Source organism: Dicentrarchus labrax, unplaced genomic scaffold, assembly GCF_905237075.1.
Source record: "Dicentrarchus labrax unplaced genomic scaffold, dlabrax2021, whole genome shotgun sequence".
Classification (NCBI taxonomy): Eukaryota; Metazoa; Chordata; class Actinopteri; family Moronidae; genus Dicentrarchus; species Dicentrarchus labrax.
The window spans coordinates 33,418,004-33,445,995 of record NW_026136721.1 but is presented as its reverse complement, the minus strand read 5'-3'; the positions used below and the strand labels follow the sequence as shown (position 1 = coordinate 33,445,995).

The following is a 27,992-nucleotide window of genomic DNA, read 5'->3' as shown; positions in this document are numbered from 1 at the left end:
ACTGATTTCGCACACCAATCTGGACAGAGATACCTTGACGACATTCAGAGGAAACATTTTTATTAGTGATCATCAATAATTCCATGTGCTATGTCAGTTAGATATGGTCAAGCATAGGAAGCTATATTAAAAAAATAAAAAAGTAAAACACTCAATCCACAGATGTGTCTACCTCTTAAACCAAAAAACAGAAAATGAAAAAAAATACCAGAAAAATGTTTCAATTGGCTGATATCTATAAAAGAAAGAAAAAAACAGCAACTTATTATTGGAATTATTGTTTGTTTTGAGAAAGTCTATATAGTGTATATATTGTACGCCACATGGAGGCGCTGTTAGACCATGTAATGGCTTACAGTATTCCCAGCTTTTCTATCCCAATGCCTTTGCAAATCCTGTCCTCCCTGTACGTCTTCGACAAAAAGCAAAAGCAACTTACAAAATGCAACTTTTGCCTAGTCTAAGAATTATAACAAAATTATGAAAGTCATGTTAAATTCATGATATAAACTGTACAGTTAATGTGTCTGAAGATACTGCTTGGAAAAACCTTTGGTCCGAAATAGCACATAAGCAGTATGCTGCAGCTGTAGCTCATGAGCTGTGCTGCAATACTCTTGCTGAATGTAATGTTCTATGTCATCGAGGAGTTATAAGGTTGGTTTAATAGTATGTATAATGTATAATGTACCTTAATAGTATTACCAAATCATCATCAATCATCACACATGGACATAAAATACTTAATACAAGAGGACCAAGGTACTTCTCACCTTAAAAATGCATTTTCTTTGAATCTCATATTGAAAACCAAATAAACCTAAAAATTACAGCCACATTATTTTAAAATAATAATAATAAAAAAAAAAATCCACTGGCACACAGAAAGTAAATTCATAGTTAGTTAGCATGGCCAACAGGGACCACGTCTGAACCAGCCAAGAAAGGAGCGCCGTCTAGAATTTCAAAATCCACTAAAGAAATATGTCAGAGTAATCCCCAGACTGTCTGACTGACAAGTGATCGCTCTGCAGTGCAAATATACCACAACAGCTAATGCAAAAACTGTCACTGAAACAAAATCTAACATAAATCATATTTATTGCCACTGTACACTGAAGTGTTACTATTTGTTTTGGCAGATTTCTTTTTTTTATTTACTAATGAATATTACCTTGGTCCTATTGTTTACATTGTAACTCCATTGGCGCATTTGGGAGTAGCAACAAGCTCCAGACTGACCATATTAGTGATGCATATTTTGCTACAATTTGCCAAAATCACTAAAGGAGTCAGAACTGATGTTGATGGGTCCTGTGTCAGATCGGTAATGGGCTGAGAGAAGAGGAGATGGTCCCACAGGTATCTGGTCTGTCAATGCCTGTGCTTAAACAAGGCTTCCACTTGAAAACAAATCAAATGCCAGAGTTAGAAAAAAATGGTCTTTTACCCATTCAGACAAATCATTTTGTACAACTAATACAATAGCGTCTTGGTGTTTCATTAAATTGCAATAATTTGCCCTTTTAACATGTGATTCTTCTTAAGAAATGAGGGTAGTCTTTCATTGCAGTACATCAGAAATGCATTAAAGCAAAATAAAATGATGAATGGATTCATTTTACAGCAATGTTTAAGTATTTGGTTCTTATAGTGGAACGGTCATAGGGTTTCCAATATGGGTCGTTAAGATGCTAAAGAAGAAAATGGCAAACATTTATACATAAGCATGTTATCGTTGTCGCTGTGAGCATGACAACCTCTACCATTTTAGCCGTACATTTATTTCACCACAAACACTAAAGATCAAGAAGTGATCTTTGGATTTCTTTCTTTTCTTTATGCACTATAGCCTACAGGCCTAGGGTCTTAAATGGAGCAAAAAAGCAGTGTCTTGGGCATTACTTTCTACTCTCTGCTCACGATCCCACAATGCAATCCTCCACATTTTATAGATGCAAAAAGTTACCGTTGTGCAACTCATGACAGGAAGCGACGATAAGAATCTCGATTTACTGCTCGCAAGCGATTGATTTCAGATGCAGCCAAACTCTTGGGAGATAAGATTTACAACTACCAGTGAGCCTCAGCAGTGTAAGCTGATTTTAAAAAAGTGAATTGTGACCCTGTTGGCTTTCTGCAAACAAAATCCCATCCTCCCTTAACTATCACAGAGGTATTTAACCCACAGCTCCTCCACTGGAGCTGCTCAGTGCCTGTAATGGATGGTTTGGTTTGATGCACAAACTCCCATGTGTGCATATGTGCAACTGCATGAAGATGTTGAGGAAAATGCACACAAGGCTTTCCTTAACAAACAAATGTTATCATTAGGTTTTCCTTTTGTGTATGGAAGTATTAATTCAACATAACAGCCACTTACAAAATAAGTAATCAGCAGCTAATTACAAAGGCTAACAGCTAATACATATTTAATTACTATTAATGAATATTACTAAGTTGTGAATTCTTACTTGTGTACTCCTGAGGGGACATCGGAGCACTCATGACATCGCTGAAGTGTTTCAGCCAATCCTGCTGGTCGTTCTCTGTCTCGCAAGTGAACAGGAAGCAGCGGTCAGGCGTTTGAATGGTGATACCGTGTTGCCAGGCACCGTTGCAGTGGGTGCCAGCGGGTAGGCCGGCGAAGGCGTTGTAACCGTGGTCCTTATTCCCCAAGAACACCTCACCTTTGGCAAAGGCGTCCTTCAAACAGAGGGAGAGTGAAAGACACAGAGGTCAACTTTAGATTATAACTACTCATTATGTTTACCAGGACACGGTGTCTGTCTTAAACAAAAGGAATTCATCAGATGAATAAAGTCATTCTGTTTTTGTTTCTCTGCTAAATACTGAGTGAACTGACCAACTAAACGGAAATATGAGATGTTCTGTGGTTCAATTTAAAATCATTTATCGTTGGCACCACAGTGGTTAAAGAACAAGTAGATAAGACATACTAAAAAAACTGCTGGTGTTGTTCCGTTCAGTCATGTTATGAGTAAATGTAAGAGGTACAATAAGCTGGATATACTATGCTACTCTCAGCTCCCAAACAGCTGTTTTTAAGATGGCAATGTTGGCCTGTTGGCCAATATCTCAACAACTTCTGCATGATTTCACATTAAGTTTTTTACATATTTTATGGTAACAATAGGATGAATCTTATTTCCTGCAGTAATCCCCTGACTTTTCCTCCAGCGCTCCAGAGGCAACATTTTTGGTTTATAGTCAAACATGTCTTCTATTTGATGGATTCCTAAGAAATTTGGCATAGACATTTAGGACTGCAACTAATGATTAATTTCATTACCGATTAATATGCAGATTATTTTCTAGATTCATGGATTAATCATTTAGTCTATAAAATAGTTTGTTAGTCCAGCCAGCAGTCCAAATCCCAAAGACATTTTATACACATGACAAACATGTATAACAAAGAAATGCAGCAAATCCTGCAGACATTAACGGTCCCCTCAGGATGAACTGTAATTACGTCCATGTAAAACCAATAGCATTCCCATCAGGCTATAACTGAAAGGTGACATGTCATGTTGTTAGCAAAGTGTGAACAAATTGCACTAACATACACAGTGAACATACATCTAACATGCATAATTTAGTGATTCTCCAAGTGATCACATTACACTTGCTTTGAGCTTCCGCCACATATTCCCAGTCCACACTTAACTTCACTAGACTTCCTCTTCTTTTCATCTACCAGTTTTTCTTGTCTAACACTCTGGGGGTACATTTCAGTCACTTAGCACCTATAATTATTGCACCTCTCCATTGAACTATTTCATCAGCAACAAAGCTGAGCTAATCTGGCTTGGCTATCTGATATGCGTTTTAGCCAAGTCTTGGGAAATCTGGATCGCAGCCCTCGCAAAGCAACTTTCTGTGATAACTCCTGCAATAAAAAAACTCCACTTTCATCATTCAGTGACTCAGAATCTCCCTTTCACGCCACGTCTCTACCTTTCAACCACTGATATCCGATAAATAAGGTACACATTTGCACATAGAGTTGTTGTGGACTTTTCCAGTGTAGCTCACAGGATGAAGCTAGTCTGCAGGTTAGTGTTTCCCCTCACTTTGAGACAATGCATACTGCATAATAATGTTATGTACAAATGAAAGTACCTCCTATTACCCTCTCCCCACTGAGTCATGGTTTCATATCAACAGCATTTTCTACTTAATCTAATTGGCTCTCCATGGTGTTAAAGTATCTTTTAAGAGCACACGATTACCATCAAGGCATTTTTCTCGGTAGGCTGGGAACAAGAAACTAAACCATTAGTCAATCAGGCATCAGCTAAAGGCTTAAAATCTAAAGAGCTGCCTATACTGACGTCTTTTCTGATGTGTGTAGGTGTGTGTAAAGATGTCATACCAGCGGATCTTTGAAGTACATGAGTCGTCTGTGGTCCAGAGTGAACCAGCGTTTCTTGAAGCCTTCTGTTTGCTGCAAAGACAAACAAGTTGACAGCAACAGTCAGACATGATGTGGGTGAGACAGAGAAAGACGGAGAGAGAGAGAGAGAGAGAGAGAGAGAGAGAGAGAGAGAGAGAGAGAGAGAGAGAGAGAGGGAAACTGACACAAAGAAGCATTGTACTTGTACCAAATGCGGTGTCTGGTTTTAAAATCAAAAAGTGATTCATACTCTGTTTAAATTGACAGCGCGGAGCTTCCTGACTGTCAATTTTTAAACTGGCCTCATCAATTATTCTTTTCAATTCCTTGTTTAGGCTGTAAGTGATAAAAAAAAAATGTTTAACCAAAAGTCCAAAACCCAAAGGTATTCAATTTACAGTGACATTAAGCAGAGAAAAGCAGCAAATCCTCACATTTGAGAATCTGGAACCAGCAAATATTTAATATTTTTACTTGAAAAATTACTTTTGTAATGAGTCAATCATGTAAATTGTTTGTCAATTCATTTTTATTCATTAGTCAGTGAAGACTAATTGTTTCAGCAGTTAAAGTCAGTCAAAATGGCATTTCTGTATCACACCAACAATACCAAAATATTGACAATAGATGTGGACTTTGAGGACAGGGGGTGAGATTGTGCTGCTGGTGTTTTATTTATCTTTTTCTTGACTGACCCTGACTCTCTTTGCAGCCTAATTCAATCACAATAATATTCCATTTTACGAATCAGTAGTGCAGCATTCTCTTGTAACTGACATTTGACCATGAAAGCGCATTATATCTCAGGCTTTTTAAAGAAGCATTCATCCTTGTTAGATTTGCAGGGTTTTCTGTGATTTATACGAAAACAGGGTTTCCTCTTGGCAGCTCCGTCTGAATGTTTGATATTGAATCTGAAAAGTCAAACTTGTTGTCACGGTTGAACGTTTACATAACTGCAGCAGAAGCAAACCCACGTGGAAAGCAGCAATCAAAGACTATGAAGCATGGCACCTTCGGAGAGTTTATTGAAGTGCACGAGCAGCTCAAGCTCTTTTCAGAGAGCCAAACTTCAAATGATGAGGATGCTCAGGTCCCCGACTGCTGCCAAATTGCCCTCATAAAAGTTTTTGATATTCCTGTTGTGGCATAAAGCTGAACAACTGACTATTCCTTTCTCAATTCACCAGTGACTCCTTCCACAAATATGTCTCACACATATGTGAGGGAAATGAATTATGACACCCATTTTGCAAATGAGCCCAACAGAGCAAGTTAGTGCGTCCATTCATCTCTCAGCCTGACAGACAGAGATTAAACTGAGAGTCTGCGTGCGTCTGAATACAGAACCGGTTGTGTCGCTGAGGATCAGGTTGCTTGGTGTTGCCTGTGTAGGTGTTTCAGTCTGAATCCTATGAAACACATGCATATGTCTACAGATGCTTACATAAAAGTGTTGGTGCAACAGTGCATGACTGCATGGATATGTACCAATGCCCCTCTGTGTGTTTGCTTAATCCAAACATATGTCCATGTTTCTGTGTGTATTTGAGGTTTTGGCACCGAAGGATTAAGTTGACTCTCAGCTGGAAGCCTTTTATTCCCTCACAGACAGACTGACAGACAGACGGATGGTGAGGCAGGCAGGTAGGACCTCTCAGCTGTCAGTCACCCTGTCAGGCAGCGGTGGAAAGCAGCCACACCAGCAGCTGGGGTAGTTAACCTCATCCCCAGCTCCCATTCCATTAAAGCAGGGAGAGTGGGAGCTGGGATCACAGGAGGAGGTTTCAGGAGGGAACTGTGTCCAACTAGTTAGATGGATATGTAGGCTGAAACTCAGTTCAGAATTAATAATGGGTTAGATAGTTTTGCAAAACAAATCAATAAAAATAAAGTAACTTTAAGCCAGTGTAGAGTATGATGGATGGGATCCACTCCTTTGCTGAATCTGTTCATGTAAAATGTATAGTATGCATATCATATATACAGTGTAGGATATAATAGCAGTATAGTATAGTAGTAGTGTAGTATTATAATGGCAACTAGACAGTAGATGTTTTGTGAAACACACTGAATGAGAATGAAACCACTGCTGGACCGTACACAATTGTAGTTTTTAGGATGTGTCACTTTAATGAAGTAAAACCTTGTGTTTTATTTGCCAAAACTGATCTATTGCACCCATTAGTGTTTCAATCATTTTATGAAAAACAAAACAAAAGTACACCTAGAATCACATTATAAAGTTGAATTATTGTTGAAATAAGTGATGTGATTCGGCGCAGGACTGAATCGTGCCTTTAGCGAAATCTGCTTGGTAATTTGAGCTGAATTTTTACTTTAAAAATTGGCATACGTGAACATTTCCAATGTAATTATTTCTGATCTCCATAATTAGTACAAATCACAGCACACCCTCTGGTACCTGTCCCATGACAAATGACTGAATCCCATGATAAACTGACTTAATCGAAAAATATGCTGTTATTAGTTCTGTACTTCCGGGGGAGGTCTGGTTAATGGTATTTGATACCACAGGATTTAAATCCCATTTGGAATATAACAGTTATTATCATTGGTTACCCTGTTGATAAAAACCTTATGTATTTATGTATTTTAAGTTTGAATTCTGAATACACAAAAGATAATGTTTTGAACACAGTATTTTACTGCCCTGTCTACATGGCACATGAACAAGTGCATATAGTCATAACAATAATATGGAGGGATTGTATCTGTGTTTTTTGGCATGAATTCCCAGATGCCTTTTATTCTACGACAGTGAACTTACTTGGAAGCTGATAAAGTGCAAAGTGAATTACTATCAAGGTCTTTGTTTAGGGGGGTTTTGTGATATTGTATTGATTCTCAAAAACACTGTATTGATTTTTGTGACCAAATCCTCAACCACTACATAACAGTGTTGAATGTTACAGGGACTGTGATAAATACTAAATGCAGATCCCACTGTTCTGTTGCATTAAACAAGTTAGCTTTTTTAACTCACATTTTATGCTTACAATGGTGTGTTCTATATACGCAATATATAGCCTTGTTTACATTATCACTATATACTGAATTGTAGCGTCATGATTTGTTTCGTTTTGCCAGATTGTTGCTAATACACTTAAACTTATCCACCAAGATCTACATTTTAGAAAGAGTTATTCATAATTTCAATGAAAGTTTTACAGTGTGCATGTATCTGTGTGTGTAACAGAGTGCTGTGTGTGTGTGTGTGTGTGTGTGTGTGTGTGTGTGTGTGTGTGTGTGTGTGTGTGTTACTTGCCCTGGGACCCGTCTTTTCCATGTACCCTTCCTTCAGAAAGTTCCGTGTGAGTTTGGGTATCAGCTGAAAAAAGCATGAAAAGCAAAAGGATCAATAATAACATCATAAGAATACAAAGAGATTCAAGTCCAACATTTACAGTAACTATAAATACAGTAATTGAGTTCCAGCCGCCTCACTCTTGCACAGACATAATATCAATGTATGGCATTTTAATCTAAGCAATCATCAACAAGAGGAGTCCTTGATGACTCATACTGTTGATGGGAGTGAGTATGTGTGTATGTCTGTGCTTGTGGTCTCTCACCTCAGCATCCGTGGCCCCAGGAAAGGCCACCTTTAGATAGTGAAGCTGAACTGCGCGAATTGAATTATACCAGTCTACGACCTCCTAATGGACAGAGAGAGAAAGACGTGAGGAGACTCCTATGCTCTTTTGTTTTTTTCCCACGCTGTCATTTAGAGAAAGAAATAAATGCCAGAGATTTGTGTGAGGTATCTGAGGGTGATGAAGCTCTGACACAGCCAGAAATCTTATCTCATGATTGATGCTCATAACTATCACAAACAACAAACTACTATATTCTACTGTAAAGATTTTTGCAAGCACACAAATCTTATTTGGCGATTATTTACAGGTGAAACTGAGCAGGCAAAACCGACAAACAAGAAAATTCTCAACACAAGGTCCAGCTTACTTTCCAAAGCTAGTCATTTTTTGATAATCGGTTGTCAAATGGGTTAACAGCAAGTGAGTTGTCCTTGTTTCTGTGGAGCTGCTGTCAAGAATGAACCTTTAAGCTACGGTCTGTTCATGAGAGGTAATTGATGAGAGGTTGTTTGACCGGTTGTTGACTGGTTCTTGTTGTTCAGGTACATTCAACACCCTGAATCTAATTACAATGTCGGTGACCTGGTTTCAGTCAGAAAATTATTTGCAGAATACAATCCAGCAGTAGAGATGGTTGTGGAATGTTGTACCTTTGCTGAGATCAGTGCAGTTTTTGATTCGTTAAATAATTGTTTGAAAGCAGCTTTTATTTATGACATAACTATGACCTTTGCTTCCACTGTTGACGATGCAGATATGGGTTGTAACATTTCTGTCTAAATCACACCTCTTCATCACAGAACACTGTAAACACTGTGACCTAACGCGGGTAGAGCATTATTTTTTGTTTAGTCCGCATAGAAACATAGTTTACAGTGTGTCAGAACTGAACATTAATGTGCAGCTGTATGTATTATTTTGATTCTGTTCTGCAGCAGACTCTCAATTTTCAGACGTTGGACCACCACAAATAACTTGAACTTCAACATTGAACTGATCAATATATTTCAACTTGTATTCATGAATGACAGAATGATAGATGTGGTGCTTGAATGTCATCTGCTAATGGATTCCATCAGCCAGCAGAAATAAATTGGTACAGATGGTTTGAAAAGGTTCGGAGACTCGCCCACACCAACCACCTAGCTTCAACACATGTCCCTAAATACAGATGACAAATATCCCATGTGAATGCCAACTTGTGCTAAAATGTAAGTTAGTTAACATTAGTTAACATTTGCTTTCTTTTTAGGTTGTATGTTATATGCACTGATCACGCACACACAGTGGTACAGCAATGCAGACCTTGCCGTTGTCGTGGTAGACGAAGATGTTGCGGGTGCTGTAGTCTTTGAGGTAAGTGATCTGCAGGCCGTTGGGGTTTCCTATCTTCTCGGGCTGGAAGGTTGCGTTCATGGTGTCCACCTTGAGTACTGCTTTGGGCTCCTTAGCCTGCAGGAGAGAGGGAGGAAAGGAGGACAAGGGTTTGTTTGAGTGTCTTAGGAAAGCAAGGATCAGCAAAACAAACTGTAACTGCACATCTGCCCTCTCTTCATCAATCCAAGACTGATCAAATCTATCATGATTACCTAACTTGTTAGACAGTGGAATTAAAATGTATATGTTCAGTGAAACAATTAACTATTTATTTTATTCTTTGTAATATCTGCTTTTTGAACATGTTTTAATCTCCTTGTAGTTGAACCTTGATAGCCTTTTTATTTGAGATATAATTGCTCAAAAAGTAGAATAATTAACAAATAAATAATGAATTATATGGACTGGGACCAATTAATGAACCTCCTCTTCATTTCATTGTTTTAACCAGTCATGATATAAACTTTTTTATTAGAAACTCGTGAGATTTTGCAGCCACTGCTTGGCCAGAAAAACAGTATAGTAATGGAGTCATGGTGTGTGTTTGGTACAAAGGCTTCTGGCCATATGTTGGTTTTCTAACCATGAAAATGATATCTAGAGCTATTATCTACACATCAGTCTGCATCACTGATAGCAATCATGTCCTAGACCAACACTCATCCCAGCAAACCTGTCTGTGGAAGCTGTGCTTTAATCTGTCCTGACTTGAATTTAAACACGTATCAATGGGACCAGAATCTGTGTCACTGTGTATCTCCTGCCCTTGACTTTACCAGATAACAAACACAGCTATGCTTATATGACAGCTGATTAGATGTTACTCTTTTCTGGTATTGAGTATTGACTCTCCCAGGATGACAAAAAAAAAAAAACAGTGAGAGACAGAGCGAGACAAAGTGAGAAGCAGCAGTCAGTTGGATTTGAGTCAGACTGTAATGTGCCTGAATACTTCACACACCTGAAGGCTCTTCTGAAAGCCAACCAACTCGTCGGCTTTAAAAACCTTAAGCAACTCAGCGACAGCTTCACTTTTATCACGGCTGTGACTCTATGATGGTCTTTTTGTTGTATTGTTTGTTCTAACAGTCACCATGAGAAAAGGAAACAACCGTGAATATGATATTTCACAGGAAGAGCAATCCTGAAGAACATGAAAAACATTCACAATGAAAAGACATTTGTATGCCAAGACACACGCTAAAACACACTGAAAATCCATATTTAAAAAATGAGAATGACAGTATTTCTTCCGGTCTTTTTAAATATATTATTCCCACTTCCCCCGAGCTGGTTTACTGTGACAAAGTGCTCCCAGTGCTTCCAGCCCTAATTGGTTCGGGTGGTGTACAGCTTAGTGAATCAGCAGCACTGACAGAGAGGACAAGCTGCTGGTTAAGCTTGTCTGAGCACGCTCAGATGCAGCGGAGGGAGCAGGTACAGATGCATTGTGTAGGCTTTTGATAGATATGTTTAAGTTAACTGTGTGTACGTGTGTAAAAATACTGCTGCACATAATTCGGGTGGGGGTGTTGTCTAAGGAATATTCTACGTCTTTAAAGTGTCCTCTAATTAAGGTGTTTCTGTTGTGGTTGTATGTGTGTGTGGGTGTCGGCACATGTGCTGGAAGTGAACTACTGTCTTTAAGCAACACTAACTAGGACTCAAATTACAGCAGATTACTGGTATCTCACAGGCATGGTTTTGTGTAGGGTGTGTGTGTGTGTGTGTAGGCGAAGTGTGTGTTTAGCTGCACATGGCCACTAAAAGTCTCATTAAAAGCTGCAGCTTACGTCATATTTGGTGAAATACTTCAGAGTCCCCTCCCTCTCTGAGAGGACGAATCGCCTGCTGAGGAACTGCCCGTTGTCCCGCCCCCTCTTCATCAACAAGCCATCTCTAGTTCCTGCAGGAAACCAGCAAAGGTTAGTCATTTGCACGAATGTGTTGTTGTGCATGTGTGTGTGTGTGTGTGTGTGTGTGTGTGTGTGTGTGTGTGTGACTCACCTTCCTCATATGTAAAGTTCTTCCCAGGCTCAGAGAACTCCTTTCTCTCGTACTTTGCTCTGATCCACTGCTCCCTCAACACCCTGAACACACACAAACAGATGAAACGCCAATAGAGCTGGCTTGTAAAAAGCAGCAGCTGAAAGCAGACGAACAGACGTCTGATGTACTTTGTGGTGGGCGTGAAAGATGCTCGGCTGCATACGTAGGGAAGCCTGATACATTAAAGCAGACACCAAGACTAGAGAGAGCAGCAACTACTCTGCCAGAGATCAGTTCATCTGCTAACATTACCTCATGCATATTCACTTTAACTTGTGGTTAACTTGATATCTGACATAAGTATCAGTTTAACTGAGAACATATCAGGAACCAGTTTATTTTAAACTCTACCCTGAAGTGACAGCAAACCTGGCTCAGGATCAAAACACTGTATGAAGTCTTTGTCTCCAGTTCACTCTCATATCCGTGTGTGTGTGTGTGTGTGTGTGTGTGTGTGTGTGTGTGTGTGTGTGTGTGTGTGTGTGTGTATTTGATCCCCTTACAGCAAACTGACTCTCTAAAGACCCCAGAAAGTATAACGGGTCAAGCTGAAACCAGCTGATTCAGCTCTTTTCATACACCGAACCTGGAAGGAACAAGGACTGAGCAGCCAATTGGTTCTTCTCTCTCTCTCTCTCTCTCTCTCTCTCTCTCTCTCTCTCTCTCAAACACACTCTCTATCTATCTAACTCTCACACACACACACACACACACACACACACACACACACACACACACACACACACACCCTCCTCTGCACCAGTCTCTATTACTAATGATCAAAGAAGGTACTACGTGCATGCAGCCTATCAATGTGTGTGCACGAGAGAGACAGAAGGGCGTGGGGATTTGAGCTGTCCTCGGGCACATTTTTACAGATGTAGTGACTCCAATCTCCTCTCATCGTTCACACACTCAAACAGGGTGACTGTGGCAGCTTCCTGTGATTTTTTTTGTCTGCGTTTGTCGTTTTATCCTACAGGAGAAGGTTTTTTCTTTTCTTCGCATTCACACAAATCCAAACATTCTTCTCTAGGATCTGCCTGGTGCAGCTACAGTAACACACAATATGAGACAGTGTGTTTCTACAGGTAATCCGGAGGCTACCTGTAGACAGGAGAATGCATGTCTGCAGCAGCCATTTAAATAATCCTGTTATTAGTGTATGTAGAAAAATAACATGTTCATTATGTGATCTATTGTATGTGGATGAATTGACAGCTACTTTAATAGCAGCTACTAGTGATGAGCATGTGAACCTATCATGATGATGGTTTATGGAGTTCCATTTTGAAGCCTCGAGTTTGGCATTATGGCTGTTGCCAATCATGTCCTCACAAGTTGATGCTCAGGACTGAGTCATTTAGAGGCAATATTACAAAATAACCAGTATTACAGCTAGGTTTGGTATTTTTCTAACTTTGCATGCACATATCACATTTTTCTTGCTAGAAGACTACATAAAACAAAAGACATTTCAACCATAGAAAACAGTGGAGAAAAATAATGGAGAAAATAATGAGAAAAAGCTGTTAGAGACCAGAAGAAAAGCTATACGGGTGGAGAAAGTGACTGCTAATGAGAAACGGTTAGTGTTTGTGTTCAGGCTGAGAACAAGGCAATGTTGTTGTCAAGAACACTTAATTCACAGTTGAGTCTAAATCATTTAAGATCCTCAAACTACAGGTGAATACAGATCGGAATTTGCCAACACACACACGCATACACACACCGAAACAATTCTCCTGTTTTCCTCTTTGTCTCACTGTATATTCACTTCATTAATCATAATTCTGTGCAATGCAAACTCGCTGACTGAACTGATACAAGAAATTCACTGATGCAAATAAAATGCTTCACACACTCTTCCTTCGCTTATCATTGCTAATAAAAATGATGAGGCGAATGCTGTTAACATTCTCTGCAATCCTTGTTTCATTATTCAAGACAAAAACTGGATTGGATAATGGCTACAGTTAAACTATAGCTAAGGAGCCCCTTTGGTCCTGTGACTGTATCTGTTTCTTAAAAATCTATTTAAAACTATATTGCATATTTACATTTTTGTGATTTTAATTCAAAATAAATTCATCATTTAAGCATATAATGCCACAATTCTAGCATACTTTTTTCCCCCGGTCAGACTCAAGTAAGATGGAGACTGAAAGTATGAGCTGATTAATCAGTTCTGTCAATCACAGACAATTAATAGACATCTGTTTAATTATCTAACTTATTTCATTCAGCAAATTTTAGGATTTTCTCTGTTTTATATGACTGTAAATCAAATATCTCTGGATTTTTAAGTGTTGTTCGGACAAAACAAAACCTCTGAAGGTCTTGTCATTGTGCTCTCAGAACATTTATTCAACATTTTATCGATTAAATGGTTAATCAAAACAAAGTCAGTAGATTAATAAAATTACCATCAGGAATCATTAGGAATAATAGTTAAAAACACTTAAATGTTGGGGTTGAATTGTAAAAATAAGCACCACAATAAGACAACACAACGATGGCCACAATAACAACATTCTGCAAAGTAATCCTGGTTATAAGTTTTTCTCTGTCATGATTCTAGAGCCAGAATGTGAAAAATGTCTTGAATGGCCGATTCAGAAGCCCAGACTTGAATCCCATGTATAATCATTGGAATGACATGAAGAAGCAACCTTTTCACAGACACTCTCTATACACTTGACTATGCCTGAGCAAATCTGCCTGGTAGAAAAGCAAGAAAATCCCAAAAAAGAGACATATCCAAGAACGTTGAAAAACTGCCAAGAGGTGTCACAAATTTTCAACTGTAAGTACAAGGGGAGCTGAAGGCCATGTATGTATCTCCAACTACTGCTCAGAGTGTGAGAAGGGCAGAGCTTACAACCCTGCAACCTTGCAAGTATTGCTTCAAATGCACACCTTAAAATTAAAACACCACCTCCAAAGGTAAATGAGAAAAGTTTTGAATTGTATATTAATCAAGTTGGACTTGAACTTGACTAACCCTGACAACAAGGAGGTTTGTCGTTTCTGCATGCTCAACACATGCCTAGATACACAACAAAAACAGGAAACCACATGCATGGATACACATGATCACACACTGGTGCAAATGAAGTACAAAATACACAAACAATGTTTAAAATTGTTTTGATAGCATAAATGTTTTTGAGTTTATATGTGTGTGTGTTTATATGGTTACTCACTGGCAGTCTTTGTGGGTGGGTTTGTAGTAGTAGACTGGAACAGCAGCCTCATATTTACTCTTCATCATCTCATTTCCATTCTCAGCCATGAACTAAAACACACACACACACACACACACACACACACACACACACACACACACACACACACACACACACACACACACACACACACACACACACACATTATCATTCAAGGATGAATGACACATTGGCACGTTCCCTTACAGTTTAACAGTTCCAATTTATTCATCAGCTCAACAGGAAAATAAACTCACCAGAAACCAAATCTTTATCAATGTTAGAATACAATAATACATCAGAGAGCTAAGATGATGAATGAAACAAATATTTTTAGATAAAAGTGTGCAAAGTACCAACAACATTTATCATCTGCTTTCTGTGAATCCTCTGCACGGTTTCAGGAAAAGGGAGAAATGTACTTGGCAAGAATGCGCTGTTGTAACATTGGAAATAATTGATATGCACTTGATTTATTTCCCCAGAAAGGCTTCAAAATGAGGAATGGAATTGGTACTTTTTATAGTATTTTGTCCATAGTGTACTCTTGCTTAATCACCACAGGAGAAACATCAAGTCATCCCTCATTGGACTGGCAATATAATACCCTGTTTTATGAGGGAGGACATACAATAAAGCACACAAGAAATTTGGAAAACATTGAACTGTTTCTGTGTTTTTCTGCCAGCAGTAATGTTATCTGAGTCTATTTAACTGACCACCAACTGTAAATAAAGTAATAAGCAAACATTTGTCACATAAAGTAAAATATAAATATGTGTTTCTCTCAACTGAACTAAAGGAATGGTTAGACATTTTGGGAAATATGCCTGTTGCCTTCGTTGCTGACAGGACGATGGGACGATTGGTACCACTCATATTGGTTTGTTCTATAAAGCTACTGCCAGCAGCCGGCAACTGGTCCCAGTACAGCATAACCCCCTGTAAAACGGTGAGATGTCATAGACACAGTCAGGCTAACTCATTGAAGATTTCACAGTTTATCCTGTTTATTCTTAACCTTGTGAGGCAGCTGGACTCGCAAGATCATAAGATCATGCAAGAATCCATCTTGCCAGGCTTCAATCTACGCGCCTGTGTCCAAACCACAGTGGTACCAGACCAATCAGCGCCCTTTGAGGAACTGCTGGTTGGTGGTTTAACGCTCGGTGTGTGTGTGACCACGTGTGTGAGAAGCAACTGTTTGCTTCTCTCCCAACTGGCTTCAGTAAGAGTGTGACTACGCTATATAGCTGATCTGATTAGTTGAAGTTCACTCATGATAGATGGTGACGGATGGAGGGGGGTGATGCTGCCAGCTCTGTGGTCTCACCTGCACCTCGTGGTCCTCCCAGTGGGAAAGGCTCAGGGATTTGACCTTGCTGATGTTGGGGATGTTGCGGTGGATCCCAGAGCAGGCCAGACAGATGAACACCCCCAGGGAGCAGGAGCCCCACCCGGGATCTGCAGAAAGGAGGATGGAGAGAACAAATGGAGTATGGGGATACACGGATAAGAGGAGAGATGGTGTGCTAGGTATGAAAGGACAGAGACAAACGGATCGAAAGATGGACGGGCTGAGAGTGAGGGATGCTTATGATTATCTCCATCATAGAACAAGCTATAAATCCAGAGAGTCAAGAAATAACCTACATGTTTTGCATGTCTGAGAATTAAGGTGGCATCATTACTCATTCTTATATTGTGAAAGCTAAAATTAAGTTTTTGAACACCTTCCTATGCAGAGAAAGTTGAAGCAGCACCATGCATGCCTCACAACAGATATGTATTTGGACTGCCTCTTCAGAAGTAGTTTGGGGTCAGTGCCTTGCTCAAGGCTGAACTCAATAGTAGTAGCTAGGTGTAAGGAAACCATTTCACTTTCTAGGCAGAAATCTCTCAGGTTAATGGATCTGCTTTTCCCCTTCCCCTCTTTGAGACCTAATATATAAGCCATTTTTTTCTTGCACCACACCTGTCTTATCTTCCTGACACACACTGCATCTTGCCAGTAAACAGAGCTTTTGTGTCTCTACTCTACCCTCGTTCTTATCGGTACACATCACAGCAGGCAGAACAGGGCATTCTTTTTTTTTCATATTCCAACTGTACACGACAGATTAGATCGCAGTGTGCCTGGCTGGTTAATACTTATGCCTATGTCACTGTTTCACAATGCCAGGGAGCTCGCCGGATAAAAATGAACCCGCCCACACATACAAATTGTCTCCGATCACGAGGAACAGAGGAATACGGCAGAGATATGTGCTAAAATGTGACCAGAGGAGTTGGAACTTGGAGAAAGTTGTTTTTGAGAAAGGCACTTAATCCAGTAGAGTTCCCCAATCGAGTAAAGGCTAGCCAACCTTTCTTGTATAAATAAAAATGTTAGCGATTAAGAGATAAGACCTGGCAGTGATTATCTTTGCCGCACTGCTCAACTACAGCAACATGGTGCCTCAGGGCCTGAATCCACTTAATTTCCCAATCCGACTGTGCTGCACTGAAATGTAATGTATGGTATGTATGTAGCCTACTGTTCATGAGAGTCTGGGCTGCAACAAAGCCAAATGCATTAACTGCATAGCCCATTTGGTCTAACTTGGGTTAAGACCAGAATCTGACTTGTGTTTCATATGCCACAGAAATCTTGAATTTACTCCGAAAACTGCATGTTAGGTTTTCAGCACAAAACTGAGCTAAAAACTAAACCACAGTAACTGAACTGGCTTGAGGGGTGCCAATAGCTCCCCCGGTAGAGCTGGCACCCCATGTGCCAGGGCTGAGTCCATGCTGCAGTGGCACAGGGTTCGGGTGGCCTTTGGCTGTATGTCATCCCCTCCCCTCTCTCTCTCTCTCTCTCTCTCCACCTTTCCTGTCACTCTTCAGCTGTCACTATTGATTAAAGGCAATACAAAGCCACACACACACACACACATATATATATATATATATATATATATATATATAGGTCTTTTTATTTGTATTAATAATTGTACTGGCTCGGAACTAATACCCTCAAAGTTAAACTGAAAGGTAATTAGCCTTGCAGAGTAGCAGCCGCCTCATTGCCATTGTTTGGTTCTACTGAATTCAATGTGATTTAGTGTGGCTGAGCTACTTTTAAACCATATATGTGTAAAGAATCATTTCTCACATTGAATTCAATATAAATATTACAGAGAATCAATTAAACCCCCGGTGGACATTCAATTATTAAATTTAAGTTTCTTTTTTTAACAACTTGAAATAGTAAGGGGAAGCTGAAAAGCCTAATATTGCTTGAAGATGGGTCTACAGCCTTTTCGTCTTGCATTCACTGAAGATTAACCAAAGGCACTATCTGCCTTTGTAGCCTGATTTCTTTGGGTAAATTAATCAGCATAAAAAGGGGCAAAATTAAGGTAGCTCCTCAAAACTTTAAACCCTATTAACTCAAAATTCACTTCTTCCATTTACTGCTTTGCCTTTGTAGGGCAGTGCAGTTCCCATACTGCAGACCTCCAGGAGGACCTCCACAGTGAGGCTGAAAGCACCAGGTGAGGGTGTGTGCCTGCACTCTGCATGTCAAGACTTGTTGAACCCTGAAAGTTTCTTCTCTTGCAGCCTCCACCACAGAATACTAAAAGCCTTTACCTGCACTGTTACCTTCAAGTGCTCCAGGAAAGCTCTCCCGTCTGAGTCCCTAGCTCACCTTGCCACGGATTTAAGGTCAAAATAACAGAATGCAAGTCAAGGAGTGGTTGAAGAATAGAAGCAACAGTGCAGAAATATGATGTTTTAATCATTAACTTTACCATGTTTGCACAGGTAAACGCTCCACACCTTCTACACGTCATATCTCAGCAACTCCAGATATGATACAAAGTTTGATTCCCCCCCTTAAAAACACTTTTCCGCTAATTCGAACATTCCTCCTCTTACCGGGAGCGCCGCAGTCTGCGCAAGTGTCATTTCCAGGATTTTGCTGGATCTCCCTCAGCACCCGGGTTGCTCTCTCATTTGACGACATTTCAGTGTTCAGATCGGTTATTCCTTCGCTTTCAGAGAGAGAGAGGGGGAGAGAGAGAGAGAGAGAGAGAGAGAGAGAGAGAGGGTGGGGTGGGGTGGGGGGCGCCGTAGAGGTAAGAGAAGACAAGGTGTGTCTCCTCGGTCTGGACTCCCCCTCTTGAAGTCCTCTCTGTCTAACGGGCTCCGGGCAGGTCTGCACAGGTATGCCCCCTCAGCACAGGCGAGGCGTGCCTCCGCTCCAGTGGATAGAACAATCTAAATCAACGCCTCTTCATAAACTTTTCACTGAAACTTTGCATTCTCTCTAATCTTTCTGCTGCGCCCCCCCAAAAAAAAGCAAACTGACACCCCTCAGGTGGCCTCCGAGGCGCGTCCTGCCTGAAGTCTGCAGCCAAAATCACCGCACCAGTCCCGGACTGCGTGTGCGGAGAGGAGGGTGTGCGAACGGGCATGAAACCCTACACTAGGAAGTGACATTCTAAGGTTGTTCAAACTTGCTTTTCCGCATTATCAGAGGTTAGGTCAGTGTGCAATCGCTCCGGCGCCAACTGTGCAGCATGCAAATGTCAGTCTACCTGTAAGGAGCTCTTTGAGGAGCACAGAGCCCGTCAGGATGATACACCTTTATCTAGATTTAAGACTGCTACCGACAGATTAATGAGCACTTTACTTCATCTTATTTATTTCGAAGTTTAGTAGTTATTACAATATGTTTCTGGGTTAGGATAAAGTTATAGCCTACTATAAAGGGAGTCTTGACACTCACTCTCATCCTGTTATTTAATGTGCAGAGTCAGACTACTATGCAAATGCGCACAGCCCAGTGCTGCCACAGCTTTTGCAATTGTTTTATTTTTTTTTTTGCAATTTAATAGATGGATTTTAGATTATCGTCACGACTCAATTACAAGTACAAGTACTGCATTAGAAACAGTACTAAATGTAAAATTGCTTTATATTATTGTATCTTAGTGTATTATTAGGTAGTTTATGCCATAACAATCAGTGGATTACTTGGACTTTTTTACTTAATTAAAATTATCGGAAATATATTATACTCTGCATTTAAAATCCTACCTATGTAACATATCCTCATATCTATTATCAGCTAAATGTATCTTAAGTAACCACATATGATGTATTCTGCAGAAAAAAATGGCCATTGTAACTGATTTTACATTATTATTCAATGATTAATGGGGAATGAAAGAAGAAAAACAGAGTTCTGCTACACAAATCTATATTTACTTCTATGTATATATAACAAATAATTTTGTGAAACATGCCCTCAGTGTTAGCTGTGAACAGTTAATTAAATGAGTGTGAGAGGTTTAGAAAGGGAAAGGTCTCTTCGGTGGGCCTGCTCATAGACAAGGAGCTCCATCAAATTGTGTGTCAGGTCTCATCGCCCAACATCAGTGACCGACCTCAGTCATGCTCTTGTGGCTGAATGGGAGCAAATCCCTGCAACCAAGCTCCAAAATCTTGTGGAAAGCCTGACGTTCAAGAATCACATCTGGGTGTATGGTTTAGTTGGCCACATACTTTAAGTGGATGTCCACATACTTTGAGCTATGTGGTGTATTTTTTCTCAGTTAAATATTCATCTGAAAATAACTTTAGTTTCAGATGTATATAGAGGGTTGCAGAAGGTACAACATTTGACATAAACAAAGCAGAAAGTAAACATTAAACCCATTATGGTAGATTTGCATCCCTGCCACGCTGCTGCCTGTTGTAGTTCCATGTTTGGTCAGTAGGTGGCAACAGTTCACCAGTTTTCTGCCTGTTACGGGTATTGGGTTTAGCTCTTTGTGGTACAGGTGTGGCTGTCAGTGCTGTATCTTTGTAGCCTGAATATATCTGTCTTTTAACCAAAGATCTCTCCCCCTCCTTTCAACCCCATGGAGAGTGTAAGATACACAGGCTGCTGGGAATGAGGTGCACCACTAGGCTGATGCTAGAAATAATCAGCAGCTCAGCAGTCTTCCCATTACAAAGAAAATGATATTCTGTGGAAGTAAAAGAAAAACATTGTCGCTTTGAAGTAACTTCCCTCACGCCTGAACATTCACTACCACAATTTGGTTTCTAAGTGAGACAGATAGCAGTTAGTTCAATTTGACAGACGGCAGCGATGTTTGATGTCATTTTGCAGTACCGGATTTCCCCTGAGACAGCAAAAGGCTAATGCCCTGTTACCGAGCTCATTTGTCAACAGCAATCCAGTAGACAGTGGCTTGTCTATTCTCTGCCACCCCGATCCCTAAATCCTCCTTTTCTCTCTGCCAATTTTGGAGTTGGATACTAACAACTGTCAGGCGGCGGTTTGGTGACACCTAATTGATTGAGATTAAAGTCTGTGTGTGTGTGTGTGTGTGTGTGTGTGTGTGTGTGTGCATGTTTCAGGGACAGATGAGAGAGCATCTCATCCCTTCTACTCACTCTGGATGTGTGACATTTTAAAGGACACAAACAAACAAACATGACTTTATAGGTACCGTGGTCTGTCTGCTCGCCCTTTTCTCTGTCTTAATTATTTTTTTATTTAGTTCAGTGAGAGTTATATTGACCCAGGTGTCTACCTAGGCCTGAAGCAGAAGCCGAACTTTTGCCCGTGTAATGTTTGGTTGTATTCCCCTTTACTTGTAACAACAATTTGGAGCTAAACATGCATACTGTATCTTCTCTCAGTCTCTCTCTCTCTGATGATTTATATGCACGCGGTTGGTGGCATTTGAAGCTGGCTGGGAATGACAAGGACTAAATGGCAGCATGTCCAGGCCATTAGTATGTGTCTTGCTGGGTGCTTCTGACATATCATGCCCTGTCTGTGGCCCTGCCTTTGAGTCTGGACTCTCAGTCTATTCTATTATATATATCCATAAACTAGACTACAGGAGTTGCCCAACAAAGTTTAAATCAATCATCTGACCTGGGTGCTAAGTGGTAGAATTTCTATTTGAATTAATGTTTTTTAGTTCTGATGTCAATTCTCAAGGGTGGGTAAGAACTGATAGTGACCGGAAACAAACTGGGAGTAATTGGGAGCTTGCACCATCAGGCAGAAACTGCATCAACAGACATCAAGGGCAAAGACAAAAGCACATCAAACAGGCTTTGAAAACCTGTGGCCACTGACCTGGCCTTCATTAAAACACATGCCATTTTGTCTACTGCTTGAACATAGGCCTACGAGCAGAGCATAAAACCTTACCGCATGGCTCACACGGGCGGTGTGGTTGCTCTTACCTGTCAACGTTAGCGCCATAATAAAACGCAAGACATTCCGTGACACACTCACACTGCTCACGCATGCTATGTGGTTTTAGCCTTTTATCATGATATCATGTATTCAGAAATAGCGTGCATATAGATACAGTTCTGCTAGCGAAAAAATCACTTAGAAATGAGAAGCCTGCTTTTGTGTTTACTTCTGTGTAAATTCAACACACCTGGTGTTTTTCACCGAGATTACTCAGAGACTTTCGAGTGGTGGATCTGCCCTGCTATCATTGTGAAGTGTAGCACGCGTGAACAGAAAGCTTGTCAGGTGTAGCAACAGTAACTGATGTGGGGTGGGGCTTAGCAAATGGTCAATTACCAAGTGAATCATGTATGATTTGGTTATATAGAAAAAAATGAATTACTGTGAACCATGTAAATGCATTAACTGAACTATAACCTTAATGTGGTTATTCACCATAATCAACTTAAGTGTGCATGAACAGGCAGAGTATGTCAATGTGTGTGGAGACGGGTGAAACAGAGAGTAAAATGAAAAAGGGAAAGGAGATTGAGAGATCATAAGAAAGAAATAAAAGACAAAAAGAGAGAAACTTCACGAGGGAGGCAAAGGTGAAGAGACAGAGAGATAAAAAAAGGCAGAAAAAGGGAGATAGACAAAGAGGAAATGAAAAAGAGGGGAAAAGAAAGACAGCCTGAGAAAGGATGAGACATAGGGTGAGAAAAAGAGAGACATTGAGACACAGACACATCCTGAGTAAAAGACAGAAACAGAGACAGAAAGGAGGAGAAAGACAAGAAGGGAGAGGAGGGAGAGATAGAGGAGAGGAAACTGGGAGAAAAGACAGAGAGGAGAGAAAGAAAGCAGAAGAGAACATATTACTTGTGGCAGACTCTGTCATGGAGTTAATGGGGTTTTGCCACTTCCTATCATTCCAGTGCCTTTTGAACCGTGGCCTTTGCATACAGAAAGATCATTAACTCTCAGCTCTGCCTCCTCCAGGGCCCCTCGTCTCCTCTTCGTCTGCAGGACGACTTGTCAGCAAGAGCCTGGTGCCTGCCTCCCTGCCTTCATTTAAATCTGCGCCACATACTTGATGTTACGACACACCCTTATTAGCAGCCCAAATCACAAATTGGGGCTGTAACACAGAAGAGAGCGCCTTTCTCTCTAACTGAGTTATTGTAGATTCCCTCTCATTGGAACTCCACTCTTCTTGTAGGAAATAGGACCAGCGTAGTGGCATGTAGCGGTGTAGTTGCAGATCGCAACTCCGTCGCTTTCCCCTCCCTATCCAAGCGTGAAGTAGAAGCTATGGTGGCCATGAAGCGAGCAAAAAAACGCAAACGTCCCTATCTAGAGCCAGTTACCATAGGTTACCATAGGAACATGGCGGGTCATCATGGCGGACTCCATGGAAGGCAACCTGCAGTGTCTGCAGATATAAACGGCTCATGCTAAGGTTACAGAAACAGCCTCCTAAATGTTACACACTGGAGTGTTAAGCCAAGAAAAGTGATATAAAAATGTGCTTTTAAATGCAACTAGCACTCGATCCAGAACCTGACCTAATGTGATTTGATATCTAACCTCAGCTTGCATGTGAAAGTCCAGTATTTACCTCATTACTGCCTTTCTTTGCCACAGTGACAAGCATCTGGTGGAGGCAATGCTAAGACCGTACTTATGACAAGAGTTTGCACATTGTCCGGAGCAGCGTTAGTGAGTGAGATAAATGTGACAAAAACCAAGGTTGATTTTGCCCTTTTGGTTTTTTACTCAACACCTGGTTTTAAACTTGAAATGGACCTATGAGGACTAACTTGCTGTGGGTTTGGTTATCCTGCTAATTTTAGTGAAGGGATTCTTGGGAGGATTTCTTTAAGCAGTATTTTATTTACAGGTATTTCACTGAAAATTGCATGTTGACGGATAATTTTTGTTAACCCATCCAGCTACCCAAACCTCCTCCCTATGTGGAATTCTGTGTCACCTTACTTCCTCCCTTGCTCACTTTCTACGCCCGCCAGAGTCGCTTGAAGATTAACGTGTCTTTTGAGGCCCTTGCTGAAACGAACTAAATTCACCATATCAACTTAAATAAGTCAGTTTTATTTACAGCTTGTCCCCCCTGCAAAATTCATAATGATCACGTAAATGATGAGAGTACTTTGTTACTACCACTCACATCTTAGCTGACCTAAGTGCCTTGCTCAGGGGTAAACACACAGCTGCTTCTGGGAAAAGTAAGGTCTTAACCAGTTTAAAACTCCAGGATTCCTGATATTATAAGCACCTAGTGTTACAATATGCTCTGGGTCAAGGATTAAACCCCCCAAGCTGTTTATGCTGAGCATAGCAGGGCAGGGATGGGGATAGATAGGTGGGATACCTGCTGGGTAATCAGGTGGATAAGTCCTCAGTCAGGCGGTGGAGATGAATGAGGCGGAGAAGGAGGGCCAGAGCCAGAGGGAGGTCACTGTCATACATCCCCTCCCTTCACCTCTCCTCCTCCGTTTCAGCAGATTCACTCCATCCCACGGTGCTCAGAGCCTGAAAACAACTCACACAGGTTGATTCGAGATGTGTGTGCGCATCAGTGTGTGATTGAACATCAGATATTTCAGAGTTTGAGGGAGGAGAAAAGGGAAAACAACTCCCCTGCCTTCTTATCTAAACTGGGAACTGATTAAAAAGACAACTTTCATGCTCAGAATTAAAACACCCCGCCTTGAGCTCGACAGGAAGAGAATTAGGCACAACAAATAAGCAAGACAGCCTATCTTGGTTGTGCTACCTTCCTTTCTTGTTTATCTTTTTTCCGGAGAAACTTTTCAGTGATTTTCCTGATAAAGAAAAATAACACATTCTGCATTGTTCACCTTTGTACTTAAAGTTACTACAAGGAGTTTTTAACTGGTTATGAAACTCAACACCCTAGCATATAATGCAAAAGGCTGTGCACAGTCCACAGAGGTATGAGTCAGGGTGGACAATAATGTACTAGAACTGGCTTATAACAGTTTTTGTTGGCTTTGCTACCAAACTGTTTGCTTATTATTATGAAGACATGCTGTACATATGCTGCCTGTCCAGTGTGAAACAACAGACAACAGACATTAGCTGGTGAACAATGACAGGACTAAAAGAAGAGTGGAATGATTCCATATTAATGCTAAGCTTTTGCTCCTACTTGGCTGGACCAACTTTCCTGTATAGACACTCATTTCTCAAACCCTCTTGTAAAGTATCGTGAAGAATGGTAAAGAATATTTAGTTTTAGTGCTCTGCCAAATGTGTTCACAATGTTATTCAAATGTATGTAGGTACTCTGCCACCAGCAGTTGGTTTCTGTTAGACACTGTAGCTATAGCAACCACTACTGACACAGTTAGGACATTGTTACATCCACCATTTGTCAGATCAGTGACCAAGCGAGTATTGATAGAATCCTTTATCTATCCTCCAAGCTTCAAGCTTTCAAAATCTATCTGTCTCTTGCTGGTTTCTCTAGGTTACCTACCCTGGCTTTAATGCTGATCTTTCACTGGTAATACTTTATTTTCTCCTGGCATCAAGCACAATGAAACTAATCTGACAGCTAGTCTATACTCATGTGTATCCACTTACCGTGCTACTGCACAAACACATTTTTATTATACCGTTGGTCTGACTCTTGTTTATGGACTCTCACTGTTTTGTGATCTATAATCACTGTCATTGAGTTGGTTGTCTAGTCCACAGTTTCTCATTTTTTTCCAGTAATACTTCAGAGGGAATCTGCTGTCTTCAGCCTTTATTGGAAGTTGTTCAACTGTGCACCTACATTCATAGCAAGGGCAGAAGAGTGAGCCTGTGTATGTATGTATATGTATGTATGTTTATGTATCCCAATTTGTTGTGTCTGTGACTCTTTTCTTGACCAAAAATGGTTGACACTACATTAAAATGAAGGTAAGGGCACTTATTTTTCTGTCTTTTGAGAGATGGAATTTCCCAAGTCAGATTAAGAAGGCAGGCAAACATACAACAATCCCAAAGTGTTTATTCTTCACCTGATAAACAACAGTAAGTGTGGTATGCACAAATCAATATTCATCTCCTCCCCAACAACAACAGGAGACGGCAGATAAGAGCATCCGTGTAGAACACCAGGGAATAATATACATTGTTAAAGGAAGAATTTGACATCCCCCTTTTCAGCTCAAAACCTCCCTCTTCACCATTTATTCATATAGGCTTTCCTGCTATATGTATTCCCTCCTTTTGTTTACACGTCCCCTTCTTTGCAAACACATTGATCATTTCATGTTGATGAACATGCATAAGGGCATGACACACGGATTATATGTTTAAGCCGTGTTTCTGGTTGAAATTATGCATGGCTTCTATTTATGGAGGCGTGGGCAAACATGCTCATGGTTGTGTACCTGCATGGTTATTGTGATTGGGGAGGTAGATCTCAGGGGACTATTTATACAGCAATGTTTGCCTGAATATCTAGGCCATATGAGCTTTTTAGGAACATCTTGATGGTGTTATGTAGAAATGATTAATGAACCAAATAAATGATGTATGTATACTTGATGCACGGTACAAGCTCCTGCAGTGCACACGAAAGTCAAAGTTAAGCAGATGAAAGGTTGAATAGATTAAGTCTTAGGAAGGGAAGTACTATGATGTCTGAATTTTCCTCACAGCAGACCATATGTCACACAGTGTGAGGGCTCTGTCTTGTGTCAGCACCTGGGAGGGCATACGAGTCAGGAACCATGGCAGGAAACGTGTCTTGAGGCCATGAGCTGTCCTGTAATTACAATGTAAAGTTAACAAATCTGCTCTGCGAGGAAATGTGGCAAGTAAAATACAAAAAATGAGAGTGAGTTTTCAATGTTATTTAACTGACGAAACAAATCCACACTTTGTAATACAAATGTTTCTTTCAAAGTTCTAATCCTTTATCTTTCGGTCCTGTTTGATTTGGCAGCACCTGTGGTTCCTGGGGGTAACAGCAAGTATGGTTCACAGTTCCCAGAAGTCTGAGGTCAGCACACTTCGGCAGAAATACAATGGGAGTTTACTGGTGTATCTGTTCACAATGTAACCAAACAAACTCACATTGTTCACACGCTGCAGAAAGCACCAGTAGTTTTACACACAACAACAGGGAAGTAATATCTGAATTTGCATAAATACAACTTGACTTCAGTGGTTTAGTGCATCCAGACACATCCTGGCTAGATCCTTTGTGTCTGTGAAGTTGGAGGTGTGCAGCCTGTCGTCCTGTGACTGATATAAAGCTTTGATACAGCCGTGGGAGAGTGAACAATAAACAATGAGGCTGAATTCAGTTAGATAAAACTAAAACCAGTAATTACATAAATGCCTTGTTTTCTGAGAAACCCATGTGTGTGTGATAGCAGATTGAATCCAGTGCTGGAATGGCGGACTCTGTCACTAACAATAAGAACTACTGTATCAAAAGGTAATTACTGAGTAGAAACACTGAATGCTGAAAATAATGCAGAGCATATTGTAATATCAAAACCTAGGGATTATAGTTTTAAATCTTGCATTCAGTGTTTGGAACTGACTGGTAGCCCGTTCTAACAGTATTTGACAAAAAGATTAAATTAACTCAAAGAGAAGAATGATAGAATAACAACCGGCTCACACATTTGAAAATATTGAGTGTTAGATGTTGTTTGTTCATTGTTTTTGGAACTTTTTTCTTCCCTCGCTCTGTGAAGTGTCTGTTGAATAAATAATCCAAAATAAAAACTATCACAGTTATAGTCCTGAGGAGTAGCAGAATGTGTTATTCTGTGCTCAGTCTCCAGTGTGTTTTTCAGGCTGTTAAATATAAAGTCACTTTTACCAGGCAGCCAGAGGGTCAGGAGGTGTGTGTGTGTGTGTGTGTGTGTGTGTGTGTGTGTGTGTGTGTGTGTGTGTGTGTGTGTGTGTGTGTGTGTGTGCGTGCGTGCGTGCGTGCGCATCCATTCAATGGAAAATAAAGTAAAAAAACAATAACCTCATAACCT

General features: G+C 40.4%; 1 protein-coding gene across 1 annotated transcript; it reads right to left on the bottom strand.

Annotated features, from left to right (window-relative positions):
- Positions 1–43: 43 nt before the first annotated feature.
- Positions 44–19,163, bottom strand: zgc:92360 (uncharacterized protein LOC436988 homolog). The gene is made up of 11 exons (XM_051383691.1): positions 18,618–19,163; positions 16,027–16,157; positions 14,673–14,764; positions 11,425–11,507; positions 11,211–11,323; positions 9,346–9,492; positions 8,017–8,100; positions 7,710–7,772; positions 4,400–4,471; positions 2,475–2,706; positions 44–1,403 (listed from the first exon to the last, which is right to left on the bottom strand). Exons 1-11 carry the CDS (start codon positions 18,703–18,705, stop codon positions 1,375–1,377), a joined length of 1,134 nt encoding a protein of 377 aa, XP_051239651.1. The 5' UTR covers positions 18,706–19,163; the 3' UTR covers positions 44–1,374.
- Positions 19,164–27,992: the final 8,829 nt, after the last annotated feature.